This window comes from Anopheles bellator, chromosome 2, assembly GCF_943735745.2.
Source record: "Anopheles bellator chromosome 2, idAnoBellAS_SP24_06.2, whole genome shotgun sequence".
Lineage (NCBI taxonomy): Eukaryota > Metazoa > Arthropoda > Insecta > Diptera > Culicidae > Anopheles > Anopheles bellator.
Genome location: NC_071286.1, coordinates 1974089 through 1995283, shown reverse-complemented (window position 1 = coordinate 1995283; position 21195 = coordinate 1974089). Strand labels below are relative to the sequence as shown.

The 21195-nt window shown below is 50.1% G+C and overlaps 1 protein-coding gene across 1 annotated transcript in view; it reads left to right on the top strand.

The window, feature by feature from the left end:
- The first annotated feature begins 12753 nt into the window (after positions 1–12753).
- LOC131211747 (zinc finger protein ZFP2-like) overlaps positions 12754–21195 on the top strand; it is a 39568-nt gene continuing 31126 nt past the window's right edge. Inside the window, exons 1-3 of the mRNA XM_058205343.1 lie at positions 12754–12794; positions 14013–14143; positions 14234–14419. Of these exons, the coding sequence (XP_058061326.1) occupies positions 12754–12794; positions 14013–14143; positions 14234–14419 (358 nt within the window). The remainder of the gene's footprint in view (positions 12795–14012; positions 14144–14233; positions 14420–21195) is intronic.

The following is a 21195-nucleotide window of genomic DNA, read 5'->3' as shown; positions in this document are numbered from 1 at the left end:
ACAGTATCAGTGTCCGCATTGTTCATCAAGGTTCGCACAGTTATGTGACCTAAAGAGACATATCCGCACTCACACCGGCGAAAAGCCATACAAGTGTAACGTTTGTGACAAAGCGTTCAGGACATCAAGCCATCTAGCCCGTCACTTTAAAATTCACAGGAAGGATGAACCTCATTGATCATCACCGTTTATTCAAGTTTGAGTTTGTGTAAGATTGAATTTTGTATGTTTGCTGAATCATCGCAATAAAGATTTAAATAGCGATGAATGCAATTACACTACCGCCTTCTATGTGTTTGGCTCGGCACTTTTCAGCCCTTGTGTTGCTGGCCGTTTGGCTATTGATTAACAAACGTAGTGTAGTCTCTCCAGCGAAAAACGTTGATCGTAACGGTTCGTAACGTGTCGACTATGCCAAATATCGATCGAGTACTCTTGAAATCAATAACACATTTTAGTTTGGAACAATGCAATTGAACTAAAGCCCATAAAATATCAGTGATGACTAGATGTGCAGTGCAATGAATCAATTGTAAACAATGCTAAAGGGGATAAAGTTATGTCAGTAGAATTCAATGTAAGCACAACCAGGACCTGACTCGATTTGTCGGATGAAATCTTCGAAACAATATGAGCCCGCGTGTTGTAGCGAATCTCACCCAGACAGAGCAATTTACGGGGCACCGTAATTGTGCTTCGTCGTTTTCCTTTCTCAATCCCTCGCATACATATTTATTACCCGTGCGATCGATGCTTCAACAATTCCGTCGATCGCAGACGACATGACACGCGTCACGAAACGTGCTTTGATTTATACGTCATCACACCGGGAGACATCACAAACACAAAACCCGCGATCCGCCGGCTGAATCTCGTGCCACGGGGACCGTACCGTCGCAATTACTTCCCAATCGAGATCCCCATGGGAGCGATCGATTAGGATAGCGGCCATCGGCAATGAAACCCAACGAGACGATTGCGTGCTGAGATGATTATAAATTCTAATTCCCGCCAACACGGTAGCCACCGGACCGCCGGCAGTTGTCTGGTGCGGATCCGGGTGCGGGTCGTTTCGCGAAATGATGCACTCAAGGATCCGTTGCCCTTAATGTGCCATCACCGAGCATCATTTAGGGACCTCGCTGGACCATTAAGGACAGATTTAAATAAATTACACCAAAATGCTTCGTCCGCGCTTCGAGTCCGGGCGCTCCCGCGCTTTAATTTGTGGATCGCTTGATGTGGGGTGGCCTCAATGACTCACCCCGGCCCACGGGGCGGGTTCAGGGAGTTCAAAGTTGGACACCGCCATCACGTTATCTTAAACGACCGGCCATTCGGTGAGGGCCCGATCCGCAGCCGCTCAGGGAAATGCAAAACGATGAAGACATGGGATTTGTTTATGTTACCAATTTTTCTTCCCGATTCGGGGCCTGCCGATCGGACCAGGCCGCGGATGGCGATCTGCGAGGAGTCCCCGCGATGACTTTCTTTTTATCGTGTGCACTTCTGCTGGTCTCGGAATCGTCATCAAGCGCCAGAAAAACATGCGCAAACCGGTTGGCCGCAACCACTCGAGCTACCGGAATCCGGCGGCCGCCGGGCACACGGGTCGTTAGAAATCGAAATACTAACTCCGGCCCCGGTGGCTCGACGCGGCCCGTACTTAATCGATGTTTATTTTACCTAATCGTCAGTAAATTTCTGCGAAACATAATTACACTTTACACCTAATCGCTTCTGTGCCTCCCGTCGATCCGATCGATCGACGGCATCGAGGGCTCATAAATGTTTAACCGCGCGCGCAAGGTCTTTGCCGCGAACTGGCCACCGGCACGGAATGAGACGAACCGAGCGTGAACCACTTGAAAACGGGTTCTGCTAATGGCGCTCCGGGGGCCGATGTCTCATCTCGGCACACAGAACTTTATGCTGCACGGACATTCAGTAGACGGATCCCCCCGGTTCGGTCGTTCTTTTGTGAACCCAGCTATGCCACACGATCCGATGGCCCCAATTTGAATGCCAACCGACTAGCATTCCAGCGGCACTTTCACTTACACCTACGCCGGCGCAGGATTCTGTAACGGGTGACCCGGCATGGGCCCGCTTCCTGGTGACCTTCGAGCGTCACTCGCAGCGAAGGGAGCAAGGGTTTTGCATGTCGATCACCTGCGCCCGGCCCGGAGCAGGAGCTTTCCATTCAATTTCTCCTTCACTTGGTGCCGGGTTGGGGCGGGCCGGTCCGGGTCGGGCGTTGTTTAATTTATGTACTAATCTGCCGCGAGGCGTCACGCCGGGGGGCTTGATGTTGTTGAAATATGTAATAGTTTCCATTCCGACGGTCCATCAACCTCGCAGCAGTTTACAGCTAACTCGAGCCCATTCCTTCGGTCGGTTTTATGCCGCATTTTCCAGCCCCCGAAATGGGCCGCATTCAGCGTTTTCGTCGGGTCTAATTTGAATCGAAAATTGTTCGCGCGTGGTCACGCCGCAAGCCCGGCCACCGAATTACCAATGCAAACAACTCGCATCGCCCGCAACCGTTATTAGCTATCATTTAAAACATTTTATCGCCCATCTGCGTGGGGGGTGCGCAAAATAGTGTTACGTTGTCCGTGTCCGTGCCCAGGTAATGAAGGTGAGAAGCACCAGTTTTCGGTTCGGATTCCTTATCACCGTGGATTATCGCTCGCCGTGGGAGTCCGTGGGCCACCAAAGACCCGAAAAATAAAGCAACACACACAAATGCAAATGAAAACTTAAATCAACGTGCCGCGGGCGGGCGGACCGTGCCCTGGCGAAAGCGCGCTACGCCGGGGTCTTTCATTTGCAACGGAAAAATTACAACCAAACGGCTAATAGATGGTTTGGGATGGCCTCTCTCGTTAACCATCGGCGGGTTGGCGGGCCCCGGTAAAGCAACCCCATTACCACGCGGCAGCGGTAACGTCGCTTCCGACGCCGATGACACGAGGGTCTCGCGGTGGCATCCGCTTCCTGTGTCCCTCTCTCTCTCTCTCGGTGTGTTTTGTCCAGAAGCGGACGCGTAATACGCAAATTGCGCTCGCGGAGACTACCCAAATTACGACTTTTTCTTCTTCCACTTCCCGCCCATATTGATTCACGATAATTGTATTTCCTGGGGTCGCCGGCCGGCAGCAGTTCATTCGTACAAACAAACAATCGAAACGGTGGTCATAATGATGGCCGCCGCCTCCGTTTTGCAACATTGCAGTCACCGTCGTCGCCATCGAAGAAACAATGTCCTGCGGATCCGTGGTCCTGCGGATCGATGTAATTGAAGAAGATTGGCCAGCACGACGCAGCAAGGCCCTCCCAGAAGGATCCCCGCGCAGTTGCGTCGGAAACCGGCCATTTTCCCGCGATGCCCCCCAATTTCCAATGGGGCGGCTGTGGTACGCCGGGTCTCCCAAAATAGAAGCGGGTCCCTTTTTGGACCCATCTCTTTCAATCTCGCTCCCCAGTTAGGCAGATGGTTTCATCAACGGCCACGTATTAAATTCGAATAAATCATTTCACTGTCATTAAGTAATCAGGGATAATGTTTTAATACAACCGTTTTGCCCGATCCTGGTATCATTTACCCTCACGAGTGAGTATAGGGGCTACGGGGCTGATTGTTGGTGCCCCAGCGTACCCAAGGACGATGCCATCCGTTGCTGCCGCTGCGCGCAAACAGTCATTACTGGGGGGGGTCTGCGCCATCTCTCTCATCTCGGGGCAGCCGCCAAAACACTGTGCCGAGTGCAGCAAATCAATTAAAGTACTAAAAGGATTCTAATTGAAAAAACATCACCCTTGAAAATGCGGTACGAATGTTTTGTTTCTCGTGCTGGCGAAACCGGCAACGGAGGAGTTCGAGCAGTTTGATCGAGCAGAGTACTCGAATAGCCCACCAACTGTCAAACTTAAATCGAACCCCGTAACAAATCAAAACATTGAATAATCGCGATTAGCCTTAATATCGTTTAATATTCAAACACATTCAGCCTGTTCAGGTGTTGTTCGGTGTACTTCCTCGATCGGGTGGCCGCTCCGCTCCGTTGGTTCTGGACAATTCTAGGAGTTCGTGCGCGGATGTTTTTTCATACCGCCTTTCACCGAAGCACAACGCGTGACGTGTTTCCGTCGCGGCAGCGCACCTATTGTCCACTTGGGAGCATCTTCAACGCGCCGTGACCCGCCGTGGCCGTGGGTCAGTCGAGCGTAAGAAATGGCGGAAGAAACACTTCCGCCTCATCGTCTTCTATCGAAGCGCGCTGCAAAGGTCCACTCAAAATGCATCGAACAGCATCTCCGCGCGCGGCGACAATGATTTATGGATCGCCGTCGAGCCTGTGATGATCGACCACTAACGCCCTATTTGGTCATATCGGCCGGCCGCCGGACAACGCAAATGCCATACCGTACCGAGCGATTAATAGAAAGTGACAGAAGTGAATTATTTTCCCCGCGAAAGCATTCCCCCGCCCGGATGGCCGGAGACCCCTGGCGGGCTCGGTGGGCCCCTGTCATGAATTTTTCAAAAGGAAAACTCGTTCGTCCCCGGGACGTTTAACATTCCTTATCCATGCCTTCGATTCCTTGTCGGGCCGCGGCCGCGCTAGACGCGCGCGGATTGATTAGACGCCACGGTGGCGCTTCTCTTTTTTAAATTGTCATCCTCGTTTAGTGTCTCTACGCGCGTCCTCGCTCTTGCGACAGTGGAGTAATTATTGTGTGCGACGTATAAATGAATTCTGTGGCCGGTCAAATGGGCCGCGTTTTGGCATTTTTGATCACAATTTACGCCTATCAAGCCTGTCCAATCAACCGTTGCTGCGCGGCGTTTCTGACGCACCGCGCACGTCCTTCGCCACTTCCGCCACGGCGGACTAGGGACACGATTTCCCGGATGTCGCGTCGCAATTCGGCTGGTCCATTCGAAAGCGGGGAATCGTTAAATAAATCAACCTTTTGCTTTGGCTACTAATTAGAGCACTTGTTTCGCCCGTTATCGCGATGGGCGCGATGCAAGGGCCTGGGCTGGGTAATAATTACAATCACACGCATGGCGTGCCGGTCAATTTCGAGCACAGCCCTTACGTAATGTGTACCGTGGAGTCCCCTACCGCAACAAGGCCGCGTTCATTGGGGCTTCGATGATTTCTTCGATACGCCAGCGCACCAGGGACCGGCACACTGTCGGCCCGGCCATGTCCCTGTTTTGCCCAGCCTGAAGAGAACATAATCCGCATTGCATGCAGATAAGAAAAGATTTATTCCTGCGGCCGGACAGCATAAAAACACACCCGAGCCCGGAGCCCCCTGTGCATCACGGAGACAGCCCAGCCCTCCCGAAACCATTCTCCTCGAGTGGCGGTTGCATTTTCGACAGTTGCAGTCGAACCGTTTATATAAGTTCCCTGTGCATGTGAAGAATTTCACCTTGAGTGGCCAGTTTTTCGGTGGACCGCGCAATTACTTTCACTTTTTTGCGCCCATCGTCACCCAAATGAGGGGGCCACCGCCCACCGCCTCACGCGCCTCGTTTTGCCCTCTCCCCTCCCGTATGAGTTGGGCTTGGTCAATGGCTTCGTTTTGCTGCGTGATATCGCGCCCTGCGCAGAGTGCTCCCGGTATCGATCGCCAACGATCGCCACGCAAGTAGCCGTCAGAACCACGCACACCGTATATCGGACGATGGGCGGTCCATTAGGCAGCATAATCCGAAAACAAGATTGTTAAGCGACAGTTTACGGTGCCGTTGATAGGTTTATAATACCTCAATTAGAAGCCACGGAGAGCTCGGATGATCGAAGCGCGTGAAGGTTGGCCCGATAAACTGTGAGCAGTATTTTGGTGGCCGCAGAATGCGCTCGAAATGCTTTCCATTTTCGCAAACTAATCATTGGAGCTTACAACGTCAAGGTAAGTTGTTTAGTGAAATGACACGAAGAAAACAGCGCCACTTACCAATGCTCCGTTCTGGGGCCAACAACAAATGAACTTCAATCTTTACAGCCTCCATTCTCGCAAAAAGCAAAACCCGTGAAAGCAGAAGGCACTTTGGCATCTCAGCACCGGCGCCGGGCGTAAACAATCCTACTTTACGATGTGGCCAAGCACCGCCAAGCGTCATGTCATCGCACGCGCATCGTGACACCAAGCGGAGCGTGCACCGGCGCGTCACATTTCACCCGACTCGGGTACGATGACCTCACGAGCCCCACCGAGCCCGGGTTGATCCGATGATATCACGAAGTGAAGCGAGTGCTCCAAATACGTCCACGCATTTGCACCTTTGGGGTCCCAAAAAGCGCGCCCGGAACTTTGTTGCGCCCGTCGAGCAACGAGAAGATCGACGCGAATCGATGGCGATAATGCGCCCTTTCGGTCCCGGCCAGCCAGCCGGCTGAAGAAAACGGACGGACGGGTCTATAGAAATTGTTTTAAATCGACGCCATTCGTCTTTTATGGGCCGCTGCCACGTCAGCGGCACATTATTCGGCGGGCACGGCCAAACACGCGCGATGCCCAGAAGCGCGGCCCATCGTTTCCCGAAGGTGTGGTTGCGCTAAAGCTCCGTCCGTAATCGATATTTTGCAAACTTTTGCACCACCCTCTGGGGTGGTGCCGGTTATGGAGTGTTCGATGCCCGTCCGGCGCGCCAGAATCACTTATTAAGTCATTAAGAGATGCATGCCCTCGATACGCCTTAGAGAATCGTTGGGTTTTGGGCACCGCACCGACGGGCCGACATTTGCTTATGCATTTTTTTGGGGGGAGCCACCCGATTTAATAATCGGGTTTCGGTTAACGGGCTTCGTGATTACAGGCGAGAGAGGAGGCTCCAACTGACCCACGCTCGCCCGATCACGGCTTGTGATCACAATTATTGGTGTAATGATGTTGGTTTTGCGGTCGCTTAATGCATTGCGAGTGGTGCATCGCGGGAATCCTGCATCCGGGCACCGCCCGTTAAACGGTCTCGCTTTGCCCTCGCGCACATTAATTTGGCAAATGTCGTGAGAATGGCCGCATTCTTGTCGCACCGAACTGTCACGCATGGTTTCTCACATTGAATCGTGTAGGACGATCGGCAACTGAAAGTGCCTCGGGAACTCAGTGCATTTCGGAACCACAATTCAGTGTCCACATTTAATTGATCAGTTGCCCCTTCTTACGATGGATCACTCCCTGCCACGGAAAGTGCCACGACCCGTACCGTGCAACTTTGACTTACGGCACCGCAACTGCAACACCCAGTTTAGCGAATTATTGAAAATAAATCATGCCAAACCGAGGGCGACCTTCCGGGCGTTTTTGGGGGAGGTCACCTCGGTCTGAGGAAGTCGGAGGAGACTCTCTCTTGTGGCCCGACCCGCAATCGAAGCATAAAACGGCCGGGCGTGCTTTATGAGGCAGATCCGTTGCGTCTATTGATCGATGATGCACGACGCACCCGGGCGGCCACCGATTCCCCCACGGGTTAACCCCCGGAGCGGGACACCAATCATGTGTGTAGCCAGCGCTACAGGTAGCGCTCGGGATGGCTCCTAGCACCAGAAGCTCCCCTTTAACGCGGAACCCCCATGCCGGAACGCGGATCACTGCCATAAATTATTGAGTCCTCCGAAGGCGCGACTGCAATCGAACGCCGGGCTTATCAACCTCTAAATATGCTTTTTTCGTGCTGTTGCCTTCCTATTTCCATTTAACAAATTACGAAGCTGTGTAATTATTATAAACCCGCATCATATATCATCGCGGTACGAACGGGGGGCGGTTTATTGCAACCCCGGACGGCCGGGACACAGAAATTAAGGAAGTCAGTCGGAGCGCAGCGAAACACCGGATCGTTGGCTAGAGCATACGGTACGTGTCGGTCGGTCGGAACGCTGCAGGTTCGTCGCTTGCGGCCAACTCTTTCGTTCGCCGGTGCGGCCGGCGGATAGGCTATTCGCTGCGCGTACGACAATATTATCACCATCATTAGAAACCATTAAGACGTGTTTAAGATAGTTAATCAATCCATTTCTCCGCGGCCCCGTCGCCATCGATCGCTGATGATCGCTGCGCAGAGGGCCTCAGGAAGACGGAGCATGGATTGGGGTGCCTTTCGAACCGGCACGCAGCGGCCGGGTGATCTGCGCCGCCGCCAAAGCTATTCGTTGGCTCATTAGCCACACCACGGCGATGATCCCGCAGGAGACACGATCGATCGATCGAGCGGCGTCGGGCTATTTTAATTGATTTTTCTTTCCCCGAATGCCGATGCTTTGATGGATGGCCCAAAAATACTTTTCCCTTCGGCCGTTGCGTCCAATTAGGTATCCCGGTCCGGACCAAGTTCCTGACGGATTCTGAGTGCTGCCCCGAACGTAACCTTTCGTGCGATCGATGGGATGCTCCTTGTTGCATGAAAACCATACCCAGCTCACCTCGGGCGGGACTGTGTCATAAAACATAATAGCAAAATCAACACTTCGCGCCAAGGGTGATGATGGCTTTCCTCGCCGTGCCCGGCCCGACCGGACAATCAGAACCCATCGATCAATGGACCGCAACACGCTGGTGAAAGAATCACAACCCGGTAAGGCCGGCACGGGTCACGCAGGTTTCCGTGCAGGAAGCCCCGAAGCCACGAAGGCCCCTGAGGCCCGGTTCACACGAGGGCCGAGGCGACCGTTCGTCCGTCCTAGACACTGTCGAGCGGCTGAGTGGCCAACCGACGTCCGGCAATGAAATGAAGGTCAAAGTTAGCTTCACGAGCAACCATAGCGTCTCGGTCACACTTAGGCTACTCCGAAAGTAATATAAGAAAAGTTTTCGGACAGGTTCTTTTGGTGACGGTTTTACCAGTACTCCATCTGGACCTGGACCTGGAGTTCTATTGTCCTTAAATCAGGAACCATATTTTAATAGAAGAAATCAATCTTTGTCAGTCGTCTTATATGAACCTTACCAGAAAAGAAACAGATCCTCGTTGTCCATCGCTAAAAAGTTTTCCTGTTCCGTATCTGTCAGTGGACTCGTATCAACTCCCAAGTAGTGATAAGGGCTTATCGATGGCATTGGCGATTGAAAATAGGCACAACTCTCGCACACACCCAAGGTATCGCCGCCAATCGAGCCCATCGATCATCGCGGCTGGCGATCCGGCAAGGTGTCCGTACTTTCTCGGGTCCATAGATAAATTGTTTGATCCTCCTCGTCGTAGCCGCCGTCGTGGCCGTTGCCGTCGTGATGAAGGTTCTTCCTCGAAACGGTAACCACGCCGGCGGACCTGTTCAGGTCGGTCGAAGTAGTCACTGATTTACTGCCCCAAAAGCAACCTCTCGCTCACTCTCAGTCGCTCTCACTCACTCGCTCTCATTGGCAACCCATCAAAGTAAGCATCAGAAGAACCGTTCGTGTTGCTTCTTCGCGGTCCCGTTCGGGATGTGGATCGCCGTGCGCCGCACCGTGAAAAAATATGGCCCCGAGGACACGACGGCGCGGTGCATTCGAAAGTGTTGCGTACGAGCGTTGCGCGCTCCGCTTCGGCGCGGTGGTAATTAATTTTCACTCCCCACCGGGATCGGCCACCCGCCCGAGCGGTAACATAATATGCAAACGGCGGCGACGGCAAAGAACCGGCGCGAGTTGCGAATTGCAAAAGAGTATCGCACACGGAGCGAGCATGAATAAGTATTATTTGTGTAAAATATGCTTCACTTTTCGTTTCGCGGCACTCCGGATTGCTCAAGATGCGCCACGGCGCCCGACCCTCAGTCTGTCTGTCAGAGTCGCTCGCCTTCGAGCGCGGATCAGGCTCATCACGGAGCACGGAGCGAGTTCAACTTTCGCTCGCACATTTCACAGATCTTAATTGACTCTTAATTACAAGAGGATGTCTTCCCACTCACCGGCGGCCGGCGCAAGGCATCGGCGTCCATCGGCGTCCTCAGAGCCAGCCATTAGAAGGCAAAGAATCTAGATTACATAAGCCACCCTCAGCCAGGTTGGCTCATTATCGCCGCGGTCTCCCCAGACCAGAGCACGATCGTGGGCCGACGTGGAAGGAAGACGACGATGACGGCGACGATTGCCCAACGTCTCGCAGAAGCTTCTGCCTCGCCGACCGCCGGCAGAAGGTGATCCGGGTCTCCGTCTCCGGCGGCAGAAGCCCGGGCAAACTAGTTTGCCGCGCGAAGAAGTGCACATTTTTGTAGCACATTTATTTTCCTCCTAATGCTCGATTTGAGCGACATTTTTATGACCCCCAGGCTCGGTGGCGCACCTGCGCATTCGGATTGCACAAATCGGAGACTTTTAAATTCGCTCGCTCGGAATGCGATAAAAATGCGTCATAAAATGTGGCCACAATGTGCCGTGTGGCGCAATAAGCTCGCCCAGCTTCGCTCCAGGATCGCATTTTGGTACTACAAAGCGACGGTTACCGATTAATTAAAGTTCGTCTGCGATCGGCGATCGCGCCGGGATCAGTGCCGGGTCAACCCGGTGCGGAAAGCGCACACGGATCGGAATGACAAATGATGGCGATGAAGGCGCGGCCACAGCTCCACTTCAACCCGGGAGCCCGACCGTGGCAAGAATGGCGCCTTCAACAACCCGGGCACCACGGGACTTCCGCGCGATTGCGACTGGACCGCGAAGGCGGCCCCACAAAACACCAGGCGTGTGATTTATTAGCCGCCAAAGTCCGCACTTGCGTCCGACTCGCTTCGAATGTCCGTTTCACGTCCTGGGGCGCTGTGAAGTGGGGGCTTTTTTGCCGGGTTCGCCTTCCACCATCGACCCATATTGCACACGGCTTTAGGTGCGCCCATAAAACTGGGGTCTAAAAATGGCGTCTAAACCGAAACATCGGCTCCTCATTTCTGGCCATCGCTCCGACGATGGTAGTGGTCACACCGGCAGCAGCTGACCGTGCAGGAGTGATATCAACACCAGAAAAAAGGCCACCAAAGCAGCCGGGGGCCCCGCACACCGAGCTCTGCACACGAAATGCAATTAGTGAACCAAAGCAGTGCGCCCTCAGTAGGCCGCTACTGTCAGTCGGGGATTTTTACTGGGTTTTGTGTTTTTGTTTTATTGTTTCTCGTTTCATGAGTCATGAAAAATGAATTTTCCAACGAAACGAAACACAATTAAATGGCGCGAGAGAGAGAGAGCCTGGCTGCAACGAAACATAACGACGCAATTTGTCGCTGATGAAATATGGATGATGATGATGTTCGGACGACGACGGTTTATTTCTTTGCGCGTCTCTCTCTCTCTCTCGTTCTGTCTCTCTCTGTCTCGGCTCTGCGCGTTTAACTATTGTTTTATTTACGTTTTATTGTCTGCACTGCACCACACTTGCCAGCGAATTAGGTACATACCTTTGGGGGGGCCGGATCGCTGGCTCAACACGAAGAAAATGGGCACCACTAAAACCGTGTTCTTCTTTCGGTCCCTTTCAGACGACCTTGAGCCATCGAAGCAGCAGTTCGGCCGAGTCCCCGGCCGCGGTGGTTTTCACTCGCTGCTATCTTGAAGACGGTCAATTTATCAATTCGCGACGCTCCATCGGATAACCCGTTTCTCCGTCTCCAATCTCCGCCGGGTAACTCATTATCGCCGTCTGCAAACGCAGTTGCAATTATTGCACACACACCGGACTCCGCACCAAGGACTCAACGTCGCCGTCGTCTACGGCCAGATTGCTGTGGGCCGGTCCCTGTCCGGCTGCTCGCACAGACGATGACTTCGGCAAACAAGCATAATCACTGTTATTATCGCCCGGTCTTAGATCGCCCTTCAGCGCGTCGAGCTCCTCTCTCCGGTTCGCGATTCGTCACCATTTATCACACTCGCAGTATCAATCAAGCGCCCGTAACTGTTCGATTCAACGCGCGACTAATTCGATTGAGCATAAGACTCTACTTACCGGACGCGCCCGGCGCATATGCCCAACATCATCATTAGTCATCGTAATGTGATTGGTTACGGCCCACTCGAGAGAAGGCTGCTGCGATTGCGTTGCAGTCGGCTTAGTGTAAGATGCATTCTCTTAGCGAACCGCTTTTCTATCATTTATGATCCAACTCAAATTCTCGAGAGACGTCCAACTATACTTCGAGAGTCGTCTTATCCATTAAAGAAAGCTCATTGAATTTATTCGTTTCATTTGCAATTTTTTTTTTTCAATACTGAAACTCTATCCATATTTATATTTTTGTTATAATTCGACCAATACCTATTATCATTTATAAAGATATTTGATATTTATGTATACAAGTGAAAGAACCTCCGCCATTCCAAGCCGTTATCGAAAGAAGCGATGATATTTTAATACGTACAAAAGCTCAAGTTCTCTAGAACGGGTTGACCTACACTAATTTTCTAAAGGAAAAACCTGAAGAAATGACAGGAATAATGCGACAAAGGGTATCTGAGAACTAGAACTTATATGTTGCATTTCATGTTTTAATAAGTGGATGACCTCAATTCCGATTCAAATCGAAAGCAGCCCTGCCCTAAATCATAGAAACGCTTAAAATAAAATGACAGAAATGAGTGCGGTCAATGCTGCTCAAAGTGCGTACTCTCTCGGGAGCAGCGTTGTTGAAGAACTTTCGCTCCCAGAAGCTGTCAAATGGACCGATCGTCAAATGTCAAAACGCAGATTTTATTTGTCTGATAAACAAATGCAAAGTGGACCCATTTACAATTGCGCTAAAATAAACTATTGCAGTGAAAATGGAGTCATCAGGATTGATTAAGAAAGAGTATGGTGTTGAGTAAGTTAGTGTTCAATAAGGTTTAGAAGGTATAATAGCGAATTATTTTACAGATCGGCAAAAATATGTCGAGGGTGTTTGTCGGCCGAGGATACTTTGGAAGCTCTAACGAACGACGATTCCGGACAATGTAAAGCTCAGCAAATCTCTCATTTGACCGGGCAAGAGGTATTGAAATTGTAGCAACAGCCATCTAACTTCGTTCCGCAAGGAATACTGTTCTATGAGACTCTTATTTTTACAGATAAATATCTTACATGGAGTTCCATCGTATTTGTGCTCGATGTGCGAAGCGCGTTTGGAAAAGATGGATCTGTTTCGCAGGCGATGCAACGAAAAGAATGATTCGGTCGCAAAATTTATCGAACAGCAGTACACATCGAAGAATGAATCACAAATCACTCAAAACCATCTTGACCACTCGGCCGAACAAACGATTGGCACAGAATTGCCAATTAAAAGTGAAGTTGCCTCACCGGATGCAGCGAACGATTTGCACTCGAATAAGAAGTGTTGTATTGTTCATGAAGCGAATATGACATATGAATGTTACGGCACAATACCTGATGATTTGTTCGAGGCAGAGGAAAATCCGATTGCAATTAAATCGGAGTACGAAGAGGTCAATGAGCAGCAACAGCTGAAAACAACGAATGATGTTTTGGATCATAACCCCAAAAAAAATCCGGAAGAATCGATCGGCCAGGATCAAAAATATCATCCTGTGACCGTGGCAAACAATACGTGTGCTGATGATGCAGCAGCTGACTCAATTCAGAACGTCTTGAGTCCCGGAATCCGGAACGCCAATAGAAAAAACCATTCCAAAGGCCATAAGCACCAGTGCCCTCATTGTTCGGCAACATATCCAGTTTTAAGCAAGTTAAAGAATCACATTCGCATTCACACTGGCGAAAAGCCGTATCAGTGTAAAGTTTGTGACAAAGCCTTCCGTTCATCAAGCAATCTGGCACAACATTCGAAAATTCACAATAAGGATCAACAGCATCAGTGTCCTCATTGTGCCGCAACATATCCAGCTTTAAACAAGTTAAAGAATCACATTCGCATTCACACTGGCGAAAAGCCATACAAGTGTAAAGTCTGTGACAAAGCGTTCAGCAGATCAGACAGTTTTGCAGTACATTCGAAAATTCACAATAAGGACCGACAGCATCAGTGCCCTCAATGCCCATCAACCTTCGTGCTGTTATCTAGCCTAAAGGTTCATACCCGCACTCACACCGGCGAAAAGCCATACCAGTGTAAAGTCTGTGACAAAGCCTTCCATTCATCAGGAAATCTGGCACGACATTCGATAATTCACAATAAGGACGAACATCTTCCGTGTCCTCATTGTTCATCAACGTTCGCACAGTCGTTTAAGCTAAAGGATCACATCCGCACTCATACTGGCGAAAAGCCATACCATTGTAAAGTCTGTGACAAAGCGTTCAGGACATCAGGCATTCTGGCAGTACACTCGAAACTTCACAATAAGGACCAACAGCGTCAGTGTCCTTATTGTGCATCAACGTTCACACAGTCGTGTAATTTAAAGGATCACATTCGCACTCACACTGGCGAAAAGCCATACAAGTGTAAAGTCTGTGACAAAGCGTTCAGTACATCAAGCAATCGGACAGCACATACAAAAATTCACTAGAAGGATGAACCTCTTTAATCTTCATTGTCCATTCATGTTTGTGTTTGTATAAGATTGAATTTTGTATGTTTGCTGAATCAACGCAATGAAATCATATTCTCGAAAAACTCGACTGCGAGTAAAATAAGAAAGCTTTAAAATAACAAAACAAATAAGCATTGAAAAATGGTAAAGGTCTATTAAAATAAAGTGAAACTAAGGATCCAGGTTGAGCTTCTGTTGATAGAGCAGTCGGTAACGCTCCTCACTGTCCCGCAGCGGCCTGGGTTCGAATCACGGGACCGGTTGTTACACTGCCGGCCATGGTTTCGATTCTCGATACCGGCGTGAGTTACGTTACGATACCGTTACGAAGAGCACCAGAGATTTTGACAATGTCGCTGGTGCAGGCCAACAACGCACAGTGGTTGCGGCGCCAAAGAAGAGGGAGAAGAAGAGCTAGACGAGCACAAACAGGAGATCTTTCTCCTTCAACGTTCTGTTCCGTCCTCTTCCAAATGTGCGTACTTACAAATGGCCAATGGTCAAACAACAATCGCTAATGCTCACGTAACAATTCCTAACTGCAACTGGTAGAAGATCGCCTTTAATCACACCCGGTACAGCACGGACGGCCCAGAGGTGCGCCCATTAATTTCCCGCTAATGAGCTGCACTTAGGGCTGCTGCCAGCTGCCAATCGCAAATTTATTACCTAGAAAATGACTCTCCTCCCGGCCGGCACCGGCACTGATTTATTGCTTCCACACCCGGCCAAAAGGCCAAACCCTACGATAGTGTCACTTTCGCCGCCTGCACCGACGGGGGGCTCCGTTTCCGATATTTAATTTCATCTTCAGGGTGGTTGGAACTTCCTCGCCTTCTGGGTACATCGCCGTTGTCGCTGGCCGTGCTCCATCGGCTTTCCATCAAAAGTTATTCAATAATTCAATCGTGCTCCATCGGTGCCTCCGTGACGTGAGCGATTTTCCGTCGCATTTTGGCCTCGCAAACTCTCCACCCGAGGTGGACATCATAACTCGGCCTCGGCCTCCTCCGCGCCGGGAACACGCCGAAGAAGAAGATCCGGAAGATTAATGGCGTTCAACCACCAGTTTGCCCGCGGTAACTGATTGCCCACGACTCCGGATTGCTGTGGAGTCCCCCGGCGTGTGTGCGTGACGGAGGTCGCCTTTCGGTCCGGGGGCTGGGTGGTAATGGATGCCCGTCACTCACCTCACCGCCGTCGGTAATTCAATTTCTAGGCGCATGTATGAGCCGTCGTGGTGCAGGTGTGCCCGGTGCATCGGATTATTGAACTGTTACCAAACGCACGCGGGACCAGGACCGGTAATTGAAAGTTAATGTACGCCCGAGGATCATTTTTCATACCGCACTCCCCGGGGTAACGATCGCGCTGAAAAGTGATCTACGACGGTATTCCGGATCGGTGCGATACTTCCGCTTGGTGGTTTGGTGTCGGGTTTTGGAGTCCCAAAATCATCGACAGAAACCGGGCTCGGGATTAAATGCATAATATGCTAAAAGCCACGTTAGATTGTGCTCGGTTTAATCGCGCTTCTCCTGTGGGGTCCCGACATCCCGAGCACGACGAAACCTGTTTGCGGCCGGCGAAGGCTGCTGACCGCGGGGCCGAGCGTAAGATACAGAGAGAGAGAGAGTGTCACTTGACACTCGGCCCTCGCACAGAACATTGGCGAGAATCGTTTTGCTTTCGATTCGCCGAACCCAAGAGATATCCTTTCAGGATATTTATTGTACCCATACCTTGCGCCGCACCGGGCCGGGCCGGTCTGACCACAGATCCCCGCCGGGCTGGGAGAAATGTGTGATAAAAATGCCAAAATCCGAGTTGCTCGGTAATGAAATGATAAACGAATTCTCGGAAAAACCGCAGACTAACAAATACTCCGTTACCACCAGCGATGGCAGGACCGGGACACGGGACAGAGTGGACAGGGCACCACACGGAGCTAATCGACCGACGGAAACATTAACCAACGGCACTGACCCCCAGCAGCATAGTGGGGCTTTTTAGTGCACATGTGCTTTGATTTATTTTCCAATGTTTTTCGGCCAGGACCCAAAGGTTAAAGCACCCTCCTAGGCTCTTTCGGCGTACTTCTTCGTACGCCATTTATCCGCTTAATTATGATCGGCTTCCCTCTCTCTCTCTCTATCGCTCGGCCCAAGCCGGCCGCTTCGTGGGGGGGACCTCTACGCCGTTGTATGGGCATTAAATGAGCATACATGTCGAAAACTGCCCAAAACATCGCCTCAAATGCATCAACTCGTGGCTCGAGAGGGAATTCCATCGATCGGCGACCGGTAATGGGTTGGATCAAACTTGGGGCAAACAAAAAGTCGGTGGAATTAAGACGGCGACCTGTCGGTGCTTAATGATTGCCCCCCATCGCATTAATGCACTCGTGAAATGGGGCCACCAATTGGTGCATCCGAAGCGGGGTGATGAAAAACGTGAAAAGCACCCGAAGTCCGCTGTCTTTTTTTTAGGCAAAACCGAAATAATTCAGACACAAGAGATGATGAAACGTACGATCCTTCTCTATTTTAAGCATATGCTCATTGCTCGTTCGAACTAAAAATCACTTATGTCTCGTTTTGTTTCACTGCCTTTGTGTACTGCACAATTTGGCAGCGATGACTCCAAACTGATCGTATCTCTTTATTGTTACACTAAAAGTTACCAGCCATTAAACCAACCGGTTAACGTCAACGTCTATCTGTTATTCTATGAACTTTCATGATACTCCAACTACTTGGGATTAAAAAGAACTCAACAATCTTCAATTAAAGTCTCAGACCCTACAGCATTCGATGTACACTACTGGCCAATAAAATAAGTAATTGTGTAAAGCTGGTACAATTTGAACTGTACTGATACTGTACTTCGATACACTAATTTACGTAATTGTTTAGCTATTTTGGAGGTATTTTACTTAAAAGTGACCGATGTGTTACCGCTTATTTTGGCAGCAGTTTGATTTGGCATGCTCAAAATAATAGGCACTTCGTTGTAGACGCTGCGATTTCACCCGACTTCTTGGAAGGAATTGGTTTATTTGATCTTGGTACAATCAATTTTCAATTGTGAATCTAAAAAAATCATTGTTTCCTGATATAACATCCAGAATGGGCAGACAACATTTGTGAAGAATCTGCGCAACGAATGCGCAACGTACAAAAGCATCGCCAAGGAGGAAGATCACTAAATTTTGTGAAAAATGATTTGTTGTGGAAAAAAAGGAAACGCAAGAGAAAGTAAGAAACACCAAGCCAACGACTCAATAATAAATATCATTATGAGCCCAAGAACTGTCCCCAGGCGGTTGCAATATGCTAATCTACTAGGGCGAATTACAAGTGCATATGAGGAAACAGTTTGCTGCTCAATATAGTTCTTAAGAAGGTACTGAAAGCTACGAAAATTTTCTGCAATTTATTTTATGGAGCGACAAATCCAAAATAAATTTGTTTGGTTTGGACTCTCAGCGGAATGTTCGACGATCTGTCGACAAAGAATTCCATCCCAGGTTTACCAAAAAAACTGTAAAACATTAAGGTGGAAGTATCATGATTTGACGGATGTTTTTCATGATCTGGTTTAGATCCCCTTTTCAGAATAAAGAGCACCTTGAATGCTCTCGACTATAAATCAATCATGGACGACGTTATGCTGCCACCGAGTTGGGTATTTCAACAAGACAACAAGAATACGTCGAAGCTTATGAAATCGTGGTTTGATGGTAATAATGTGTCAGTTTTACCAAGTCAGCCTCCTGACTTAAACCGTATTGAAAACTTGTGGAATACCTTGAAGCAAAAGTTAGCTGGACAATAGTTTTCAAACAAAGATGAATTGTGGCAAAAAGTGCAGCAAGAAGAGTGCATAAATTGCTCCAAAACAGCGGCGAATACACGGAGTACTGACTAATGTTGAAATAAAATATTGACTTTTGATACTAGCAGAAGTGTAAACCACGCAGGTATTGGCCAGGTCAGTGCTTATATTGTAATAAACGAAATCCTAGAATTTTTTACCTCTTTTAAATTATCTTTATCTTATTTATAGTACTACTATCTTGTACTATCATTGTACTACCTGTGAATGTAATAGGTTTTGAAAAATGATCAAATAATGCAGCTTAAACACTGTTACCTATTTAGTTGGCCAGCAGTGTACGTAGTTTGGTCGATTCGTTACCTAGAAACGGCTTCAGTCCAGGGACTTTATTGTCGCACTGCGCAGTTTCGAATCAAGGCCAACTCCTCTCCTGTTTTTAACACTTTGCGTCGGAGTTGCGGTAATGAGCGGTAGGAGTGCCTTTATCAGCTCACCCATTTATCAAACATACTAATAACGAATTAAGTGTCTGTTAAGTTGCGCAGGGCAAACGGTAGATTTCGGCAGCCCACCTTTACTGCCATCTCCGTCGGCCAACAGACGCATTACTTTCCATCCGCATACTGCACACGCTCAACCATGGCCAATTCCGTCGTGTTTTCGTGTGGAGGCGGTTGGAGCGAAAAAACCCGGTCATTTCTAAGCCCCCAAAAGCGTCGTTAAAACTTCTCGTTCCTGCACAAGTTCCGAGCGTAGAGCGCGCCCATCACCGGCCGTAACTTCGTGCGGCCGGCCAGAGGAACGGGTAATGTCACGGCAGCCCAATCTCCCAACGACGACCAGACACACGACCAAGTCCCCGCGCGATCGCAATCATCATCATCAGCGACAAGACAGGCCATCATCATAATTATTGTTATTGTTATTATTATCAAGTGGCTGGATCGCTAGGCATTTTAGTATCCATATTTCCGCAGGCCAGACTCGTAGGAGATTTCGTTGATCAAACGCCAAGCTTCGTGCCCGCGATGGCTTTTCCTCCGATAACGATCCACCGCGTCGGACGGCAAATGGAAACTTCAGACCGTGCCGGGAAACCCGAATTCCCTCCTGGGTCCCGCGGAGCAGCAAATTTTGTTTAAATTACTGACAGCCTTATTAGCCGGGAGTGACACAAGAAACAATAAGAAATCATGATCGTCCCGGGGCCGGAAATCGGTCTTGCCGGCTTTCGAAGGCGAAAGTTGGTGTCCGTGTGTCCGCGTGTTAAAAGGGAGCAAACGCTCAGCATCCCTCGGCGGCGTTAAAATGAATTATGGTCTGCTGCCTACGTTTTCGTGTGACCCACAATCCCCGTGGGCCGACCCGGACCTTGGAAAGCTTCACCGGTTACCAAATGAATCCGAAAAGGGAAACAATCGTTGGGGACGGGGACAGCAGGCCGGCCGTTAAACTCCGGAAGTCACCATTAATCGACGAATGTTGGCTGGCGAGCCCAGGTTAAGCATGACGATTGTACCGATGATTGTGCGGCATTCTTTCGCATCTTCGATTTCTATTTTCCAACATTTCTGCCGAGCCGAAGACGGCCGAATGGCTTCCGCCAACGCATCGACAACGACTGCAGATCAATGATTAATGACTGCGCGGAGCCTAGCGTTCCATCCGCGATGGCGATGCGCCAACGAGAGCCGCATATTCGCGGAAGCAGCCCACTGCCAACAGATAAACCTCCTGAAGGAATAACGGAAAATGGCCACCGTTACCACCGGCGGACGTCATGTTTGTCGCAGAATGCTGCGTCTAATCTAGATGTTGTGCGGTTCCTTTTCACCCTGCCGATGGGAAAAAGCTTGCAAATTTCTCGCCTTATCCCCGCGGCCTTTCGAGCGCTTCACGGATGAGGCCCTCGACGCTTTATGGTCGGTAGCAAATTTAGTTAAATCCATGCTCAACTCCCAATCAACACCACGCTCATTACAATGGTTTGTTTTAAATTGCCAAAAACATTCACGCACTGGCCGCTTGCCGCTTAACGATGTGCGTCCATCGGCCGGGGAAGGAAAACCCCATTTCCACTTGGTCGGCCGTAATCGCCCTCGTATTATGCGGTTTCCATGCTAAGCCACGCACCGAAAGAGCACCGAAAACAAATACGCTACCAGCTTCTGGCGGTGCTGGCTTCGGTAATCCGTTTGTTCACACTTATCCCTCGCCCACTGCTTCTGTCCTGCGCCTGCGCCGGAAGAGCCTGGCGGCCTCCGCCTGGAAATTACTATAATTGTGCTAAGTGAAAAATCGACCAGCTGATTAATTCCGGCTTCTCCCTGCCCACCGCCGTCGTCGGAGCGGTGGAAAAACACCCGAAAAGGCCGGAGCCAAGAAAAACTCAACAACACCAAAACGATTTTTCACGCTATTGTATTCAAACGCCGCCGCCGACGGCGCGCGGTTGGTCGAAATGTTAGTTCCATTTGATGATCGCTTCGGGATTAATTCAATTTCGCCGCCCGGTTCGGTGGGAAACCGACTCGGTGTGACCGTTTTTCCGCGGCATTCGGAAGCGGCACGCTCGCTCGCGGCGGATTTGTAAATATGTGTACTCAGCACAGGAATGGCCACATTTGAATTTATGTTTAACAACAAACGGGCCCAACCGGAACCGGAAGCTTGCCACACGGTGCAATCGGTGCGACCGGCGGCAATTAGTGGCGGTGGCCGCCTACACACGGACTCGACCCAGTTAGGAAATAAATATTTATGGCGGACAAGCGGGGACTTGCTTGGTGTCGCCACTGGAGCCGCAGTCCGGTTCCGCTCTCATCCTCTTGCGAGATGCGAGAACGTGGCCCTTATCAGTGCCCTCCGGCC